The 8,604-nt window shown below is 46.1% G+C and overlaps 1 protein-coding gene across 1 annotated transcript; it reads right to left on the bottom strand.

Moving 5' to 3' along the window:
* Positions 1 to 469: 469 nt before the first annotated feature.
* Positions 470 to 8,216, bottom strand: Srp9 (signal recognition particle 9). Its single transcript, XM_052200729.1, has 3 exons — positions 8,007 to 8,216; positions 5,037 to 5,105; positions 470 to 1,470 (listed from the first exon to the last, which is right to left on the bottom strand). The coding sequence occupies exons 1-3, from the start codon at positions 8,076 to 8,078 to the stop codon at positions 1,351 to 1,353; spliced, it is 261 nt and encodes an 86-aa protein (XP_052056689.1). The 5' UTR covers positions 8,079 to 8,216; the 3' UTR covers positions 470 to 1,350.
* Between the last annotated feature and the right edge of the window lie 388 nt (positions 8,217 to 8,604).

Below are 8,604 nucleotides of genomic sequence, written 5' to 3'. Positions count from 1 at the left end.
GTAACAAAAAGATGATCTCAGCCAGGCGGTGGTGGCCACGCCTTTAATCCCAGCACTTGGGAGGCAGAGGCAGGCAGATTTCTGAGTTCGAGGCCAGCCTGGTCTACAGAGTGAGTTCCAGGACAGCCAGGGCTACACAGAGAAACCCTGTCTCAACTCCCCCCACCCCACCTCACCCCAAAAAATGAGAAAAATAACAAGAGCATTCACTTCCAGCATCTCTAGATTCACTTCAGGTTAAATTAGTACTGTATACCCTAGTCAAGAAATCCATACAAACCAGGTGTGGTGGCGCATACATTCAGTCCCAATGTTTGGGAAGGCAGAGGCAGGTGGATCTCTGTGAGTTCAAGGCCAGCTTGACCTCTATAATGAGTTCCAGGACAACCAGGGCTAATGAGACCCTAGCTAAACAAAGAGAAGGAAAGGAAAGGAAAGAAACCTCTACAAGAAATTCAAAACTTCAACAAACAGTAAGCTTATATTTTATTTACTGACCTCTCTAAAACACTAAAATTCTTATAACTAATAGGAATTTCAAGTTATTCAACATGACAGACTTTTACAAAACATACTTTAATGCAGTACCTTCACTTCAGTCTTGAGCAGACTGACATGTCTTACATGACTTTGTAACATTTAGATGGTAAAACCAGATTTTATAAATACAAGCTATAAACAGTGGACGTGTGGTTTCCTAGGAACCTAACAGTTCTGAGAGGCGTGCTTTATTAATACTTTAGTTCAGTCTGAGGCGGGAACCACACTGAGCGCTCCGCGTGCACTCTCGGCCCTCAGTGTCATCGTCCTGCCTGTGCACTCAGAACTGCACCTGGCTCTGTTCACCGCTCGGCTAGCGGATGCTCCAAACCCCTTCCATTTAAAAACACAGTTTGAACCTGGAAAGAAAGGAAAAGCAGACTTGCTCCTCACAACACCAGATGGGGCGCACCACAGAGCAGGTAATCCCAGTTACTGTGTGTGCTATAAACGGCATACATACCAATGCAGCAAAAGTTACATTTTATTTCCTCTTAAAACAAACACAATCTAGAAAGAACTTTTGTTAATTTTTCAACAAATTACTGACATGAATTTATCAGAAAAAATAATTATATATTTGCCCAACATCAAATTATCTGCAAAAAGCTTCTAAGATATTTCTTATTCAGTTTCCAAAACTAAGGGTTTTCTAACTGGACCCCGACATTCCTGCTCTTCACAGCAAGCCTTAGGACACAAGCCTCTCAGCTTTCCACAGCTCCGTCACATAAATATTTCCTTCCCAACACTTTCAGTCTCAAAAGCTGCTTACTTCCCAAGAACATAACAGTCTTCATTTCAAACCATTCATTCTGTTTCCATAGTGACACTGCGGGATTCCTTGGCCACCATAAGTCGCATTAACTGACTGTGGAATTTCTCAATCTTCTTTACATCTTGCGCTTGGTCTGTTCTGTACATCAAACACTGTCAGAGAACAGAAAGATACACAAACTGAGCAAAACCAGACACTGGTCATGGCGGAAGCGAGGAGTGGGCAAACACTCGGGAGCCTGGTCTCTGGACTCTGCTCTACTCTCTCAGGTGTCATACCAAGCAGCCAGCAAATGCTTTCTTTCTCATTTCTTTAATTTTATTTTAATTTTTAATTTTAAATGCCACTGCTGTGGATGAAAGTAAAGAAACTCTTCTAGAAAATTCTCAAGCATTACAAGTCCCGCTATCTACAACCTCCTGTAGCTCCAGCTCCAGGGGAACTGGCGCCCTCTTCAGGCTTACTAAGGCACCAGGCATGCATGTGGCACACAGACAGACATGCAGCAAAACACCCAAACACCTAAAATAAATCAGTATTAAAATGTTCAAGATCATTCTCAGCTACACCTCAAGTTCAGGCTAGTGCGGGCTCACGAGACCCTGTATCAGGAAACAAAAGGAAACTTTTCAGGCGGTGCCACAGTGGCCCCAGTGAAATCTGTAAAACAAAATTTTACAGACTGAGGTGAGAAATGACTCTTGGGGACTTTGAGGAACACCCTGTTCAGAAGCCGAAAATCTCACTTGGCAATTTTACTTTACTTCCAAGCTCTCCTCCTGCCTAGTAGCCGGGACTAAGAAAAACCAAGCAAATTAAGATGTAAAAGAATCCATCTTGTAGTAAGTCACTAGCCAGAAAATTCTGGGCCCGTAGTTCTCAAGAAGCAGTTTACGCTGGACTTCCTCCTTTTCTCTCTTCAGGGGGATTCCTATGGCCTGGCCGATAATCCCTTCTTTGAAGTCGACTCACTGACCGCAAGCTCCCTTTTAAGAATTGCAACGCTTTGCCTCATAGTCATTTACATAATTACAACCTTCCAACCACATGCAGGTTTATATGGCTGTGCGTATGTGGATGACTCTGACACTGTGGTACAGAAAGCATTGATTAAGTCAGGAAGGTTTTTTTTGTTTTTTTTTTGGATTTGGTTTTTCGAGACAGGGTTTCTCTGTGTAGCCCTGGCTGTCCTGGAACTCATTCTGTAGACCAGGCTGGCCTCGAACTCAGAAATCCACCTGCCTCTGCCTCCCAGAGTGCTGGGATTATAGGCATGCGCCACCACCGCCCGGCTTGGAAGTTTTTTACAAAGTAGAAGCTAAATGTTAGATAAGGATTTCTCACAAAAACTTGTTAAGACCCAGGGGGTATAAGAAACTTCAAACTCTTTCAAGGTTTACTGTAAACTATAAGTATTATATATGTATTCTAATCAGGTAGTTTGATGGCATCTGTAAATTGATCTTCTGTATCTGTTACATGAGAAACATTGTACCTGATTGATTTTGCATTTCCTTGTACCAAATGGTAATGATAATTGTGCCTGCTTTACTGGATACATCTTTTGAAATGGTAATACCAACCCTTCCTGTATAAAAATCGTTGCTTTAGAGCTCCTAAATAAATTCAGATTCAACCGCCTCTGTGTGTGGTTGTTTCTGTCATCTCAGCCGAACCTGTGCCTTTTCCTGAGATCCAAAAGTTCTCCCTCGGATCTGAAAGCACCCGGCTGGGACCATCCGTGACAAAGTGGATTTATATATTTATCTATTTTCTACTTGAGAAAATCAGTCTCTTAACTAATGCAGAAGTAAACGTTAGAGAGGACATGAGGATGAAGTTTAAAAGGATTTAAAAATCATTCCAGCAGGGCTAGAGATATGCTCAATAGTAGAGCATATGTAGTGTATGGGAGGCCCTTGAATGGGAGTGTGTCCGTGTCCGTGTCCGTGTGTGTGTGTGTGTGTGTGTGTATGCGCGCACATACCAACAGTAGGCATAACAAGAGAAAAAAAGGGGGGAAATTCGAGGTGTGATGGTTTGCATATGCTTGGCTCAGGGAGTGGCACTATTAGAAGGTGTGGGTGGCCTTTTTGGAGTAGGCGTGTCACTGTGGGTGTGGGCTTTAAGACCCTCACCCTAGCAGCCTGGAAGCCAGTCTTCCACTAGCAGCCTTCAGATGAAGGCTGAGAACTCTCAGCTCTGCCTGCACCATGCCTGCCTGGATGCTGCCGTGTTCCCACCTTGATGACAATGGACTGAACCTCTGAACCTGTAAGCCAGCCCAGATTAAAAGTTGTCCTTGTAAGAGCTGCCTTGGTCGTAGTGTCTGTTCACAGCCGTGAAACCCTAAGACACCAGGTTTCTGGCAGGTGGGTGACAGCATGCCTAATGGCAGGAAGAGCTGAAAAGACCCACTCCTGGAAGGCTAACTTTGACAGCTGCATGAAGAAAAATTACTTGACTTCAGAGTTACACAGAGGCTCAGAAGAAAGACAGGGCCACATACATAAATGTGCAAGTAGACATGAATATAGGAAGTGCCAGACTGCAGGAATCAAATGAACTGCTCCAGAAGAATAGCCAAGGCCAGAATACTGGTAAGATGCAGTATTTATGGGAAACTGTTAGCATTCCTTCTAGGCTCTGCCCCACAGTTACCTGGCAGCAGTCAGGTATGCCTGGCTTACTATAAAAGGGGCTGTTTGTCCCCTCCTCACTCTCTTACTCTCTGCCCCTTCCCTTTCTCTGCCTCTTCTCTCCCTGACCTCTCTCCCTCTCTCCCTTTCCCCCTCTTCTCCATCCCCCATGTTCCTGGCCTCTCCTCTCCTCCCCATAACTCCTTCTGTCTCTACTCCCTTCCCATGCCCTAATAAACTCTATTCTACACTATACCTGTCATCTGGCTGGTACCTCAGGGGGAAGAGATGCCTCAGCATGGGCCTGCAGAGGCTCCCCTTCTACCTCACCATGCTGCACCTCTATCAAACATATCCTCGGCTCTTTTGCCTTTTTTATAAAACACAACAGAAACATCTAATAATTAGCAGAGAAGAACACAGAAAAGCAAAGTCAACATAAAGTAGAGCTACCAGCGCGAAAACTTCCCAGCAGAGAATGGTCTTCACACTGCAAGTGCGGAGACCAACTGGAGCATGAGGTGATGCACTGGGCTGGAGGTCACAGCACCAAGGAGCTCACACCAGGAGCAGTACCAGAGGAGGGGCTGTGCAAAGAGACCAGCTGACAGGGAAGGAAGGGAGGGAGGGAGGGAGACAGTAACAAACCCCTAGCTCAGTTTATCATCATTTACAAAGCCAAGCATGGTAACATATGCCTTTGATACTAGCACTCTGTGAGTTCAAGGCCAGTCTAGTCTACATACTGAGTTCACGGACAGCCAGGAAAACATAGACAGAACCTGTCTCAAATACAAAGACTATATAATCATCTGCTTCTCACCCTGAGAAAGGGAAACCTACTCAGTTTAGCCTCAGTTTCTCTGGCTAGGTCTGAAGATGGTCTGATGAGCCACAGCTGGCACACTGCCTTCATAGAGCAAGTTTATTATTTGTTGAGTCTAAAAGAAGAAGTCTAGAATGAAGTTCTTCAATGTAGGATGTGTGCACCTAGTAGGTCATCTGCAGACTCTATGAACAACCTCAAACAAGTAGTCAACTCAAATCCCCCAACCCAACAAGTAAAAGTAGATACTTACAACTAGATCATCTGTTACTTTGATACACAAATTCCCATCAACATGCCTGTATTTGAGAACCACACGGACCTGCAATAAAAATACTTATTTAAAACCAACAATAGACTGATAGCACTGGTGGCTCACACCTTTAATCCCAGCAGAGGCAGGCGGATCTCTGAGTTTGAGGTCAGCCTGGTCTACAGAACAAGTTCCAAGACAGCTACTATGGCTAAATAGAGAAACCATGTCTCAGAAAAAATAAACAAACAAAAACAAAACCAACACCCCCCAAACAAAACAAAACATAAAACTTCGAGAATCACTAGCCTTTTCCTGCTCCCCCTATACCTCCCAAAGCTCCCACACAAACTTAAAATTATTTCAGTGTGGCAACCTGAAGGATTTTAACTGTTAAATAAAAAAAAAAAAAATACTGTTACAGTCCAAAATAAGCATCCATTTTCAATAGAGTCACAGAGACTAAAAGTCTAGGTTCCTGTCTAGTTAAGAACTTTGAATTCATCCAACTAAAATAATCAGATACAAAACCGAATGAATTAAAAGTCCTAGAAAACACCAAATGGCAGATGGCAGATGATCTTGCAACACCAGGAGGGGGTGGGGGCAGGATTAAGAGGCGAGGCAGTGATCTGGCAGCAGTGTTGGGGACTGTGGTCACAGACAAGGCCAGGGAGCTCATGGAGGTAAAGCCAAAGACAAGGAGTGGAACCATCACCAAGTTAAGGACATGAAGATCAAGCCGGGCAGTGGTGGCGCATGACTTTAATCCCAGCACTTGGGAGGCAGAGGCAGTAGGATTTCTGAGTTCGAGGCCAGCCTGGTCTACAGAGTGAGTTCCAGGACAGCCAGGACTACACAGAGAAACCCTGTCTCGAAAAAACAAACAAACAAACAAAAAAAGGACGTGAAGATCAAATGTGGAGATCTACCTGCTCTCCCTGCCCATTCCGGAGTTCCAGATTATCGGCCTTTTCCTGGGCACACCCCTTAAGGACGAGGCTCTGAAGACCCTGCCCATACGGAAGCAGACTCATGCTGGCCAGTGGACAGGTTGGAGGCTTTTGTCCCTACAAGGGAGCACGATGGTCATATTGGTCTCAACTACATGCTCCCAGGAGGTCGCCACAGCCATTGCAGGGCCATCATCTTGGCCAAGCTCTCCATCGTCCCTGTGCGGAGAGGCTACTGGGGAACAAGACTGGCAAGCCCCACACTGTTCCTTCAAAGTGACAGGCCACGTGTCTCTGTGCCGGGCGTCTCATCCCTGCCCCCACAGGCACTGGCATTGTCTCTGCTGTGCCCAAAAAACTACTGATGATGGCCGGTATTGATAACTGCCATTAATCAGCCAGGGGCTACACTGCCACCCTGGGCAACTTTGCCAAGGCCACCTTTGATGCCACCTCCAAGACCTACAGCTACCTGACCCCTGACCCCTGTGTCAATCAAGTCTCCTTATCAGGAATTCACTGGCCACCTTGTGAAAACAGATACTAGAGTATCTGTTCAGAGGACCCAGGATCTATCTGTGGCTATCATATAAGGGTTTTTAAACACGAAAAATAAGGTGAATTAAGTTTGTTTAAAAAAAAAAAAAGTCCTATAACAGAAAATATTGGTAAAAATGCTAAAGGGAAAAAAGGTCAAGAACCACTTTTCTTAGGAAGTGGCTTTGAAAATACATGTTTTCTTTTCCTATCGAGAAGGCTGAAGAAAATGTACGAAGCATTCTGAACAAAGAGCTGAAGTATTCTATGGCCTCCCCAAGTCTAAAGCCAGAATGACTGAATCGAGACAGTGTGGCTGCTCTTTGCTAAGCGTAGACAATGTATGCTGTTGTCAGGGTCAGGCCCTCTGGACAAATCTCATACCACCTTACAGCACACTGCCCAGCCAAGAAAATGAATAGCAGAGCAAGGGACAGGGAAATGAACTGCATGAAAGTACAAGAAGCCAAGTGTAATTGTGAAACTACACAATTTCAAAAATACCTAATTTATCTAGCCATTTATTATCACTTCATAAACGAAAATGATTAACTATTATGTCAACTTTCAGAGTAATAGGATAATTCATTTTAAATGTCGCCTTGGAAGGGAGCCTGCAATTACCTGGATCAGGTTGGCCTATGGGTACGGGGGTGGGGGGTGGTTGAGGGTCTTAACTGTAAATTGGGGTGGGAAGACTCATGCTGAGCATCTCTGAAGTCCTATTATCACACACACACACACACACACACACAGAGTTCGTGTTATGCGCTGATCATTAGAAATGGCATACAATAAGTCCTGAACCCGGATTGAGATTTGTTAACTGCTTATCGTTTTCTTTTTCTTAAAGGGTATATTAATAAAACATCAATTAATCAATAATACCTTACCTTCAACAATCCTTTAAGGAATGGTGAAGTTTACCTTTGTGTCCCTCCCGGAACCTATTCTGAACTGGTGAAATAGGGAAGGGTAGTTTTGCTTTGAGAAAAGAAACCGTTTGCAAACATTTACGTCTAATGTGTAAGTGCAAGCATTCTCAAGGTCTCAACTGACCCAAAGAAAAGACTAAAAATCCCCATCATCCAAAAAACTGGAGCAGGTGCTTCCCAACTGGGACGTAAACTATCACCACTGCATAAGCAGGTACTCTCGCGCCTGGGTAGGAAAGGAAGGGGGCACTGAAATAAGTGACGGACAGGAAAGAGCCGGAGCAGGGGGCGGGGCCCCCTCAGCGACACGTAAACCAACCAAATCCATAGCGGAAGTTAGAAGTTCCCCCGGGTGCAGGCCGCTGTGAAGTCCGCCGCTGCGGAAACGGCCCTGCCAGTGGTTGCTGGCGGAGCCTCGCAGGGTGTCCGGGTCAGTCGGAAGGAGACGAAGGGACACCGGAGGGCCGACTGTTTCCTGGATGTGCTCCGGCCGCGCCAAGGGTGGAGAAGACCCCGGCCCCGGGACCGTCCCTCCAGCGACTCACCTTCATAGGATCCGCCAGGTAGAGCTTCTCAGCCGCGCGGCTGAACTCCTCCCAGGTCTGGAACTGAGGCATCGCAGCTTCAGGCAGCGAGAAAAAAGGCCGAAAAGCAAGAAACGGCGCTGTCGCACCAGCGGCCCACCGCTCTCCCACAACCGCCCACAGCCCCGAACCCTGGCGGCACGAAGATGGAGGCGCACTAGCGCTCGCACCATTGGCCAGCCTCAGCCGCTCGTCGGTCCAATGGGAAGGAGGCATGCTGTCAGGGGCGGGGCCTCCGCCCCTAGAGGTCGGGAGAGGGGAAGGCGGCTGCCACAGCGCCGCCTGCAGGGCTGGAGGGGTGTTGCCTTTCCAGGCTGTGATTGATGATAAAAGTCAGGCTCCGGGTTTTCCAAAGACTAAAAAGCAAGTGTGACCCGGTGCTGAAGTTACAGTCGTAGTAATGACAAGGCACAGTTTTCACACCCAAAGCCTAATCAGGGAAGACATAACGGGAGCGCAACCAAAAACTTTCTGTGGTAGACTTTTGTATCGGGTCAGTGGAACAAAAAAAGGAGTCTCAGATGTGAGACAAACTGAGCAACGGAGAAGGGCGAGACCT

The sequence above is a fragment of the Apodemus sylvaticus genome, chromosome 12 (assembly GCF_947179515.1).
Source record: "Apodemus sylvaticus chromosome 12, mApoSyl1.1, whole genome shotgun sequence".
Lineage (NCBI taxonomy): Eukaryota > Metazoa > Chordata > Mammalia > Rodentia > Muridae > Apodemus > Apodemus sylvaticus.
The sequence above is the reverse complement of the archived record's forward strand: the minus strand, read 5'-3'. Positions and strand labels throughout refer to the sequence as shown.

Bases quoted from the DNA above. Each gene is read 5' to 3' on its own strand.
- Srp9 (XM_052200729.1), bottom strand. From the start codon at position 8,078: ATGCCTCAGTTCCAGACCTGGGAGGAGTTCAGCCGCGCGGCTGAGAAG. The intron at 5,106-8,006 runs GTGAGTCGCTGG...TTTTTATTGCAG, and splicing joins ACCTGGCGGATCCTATGAAG to GTCCGTGTGGTTCTCAAATA. The intron at 1,471-5,036 runs GTAAGTATCTAC...GTTCTCTGACAG, and splicing joins AAGTAACAGATGATCTAGTT to TGTTTGATGTACAGAACAGA.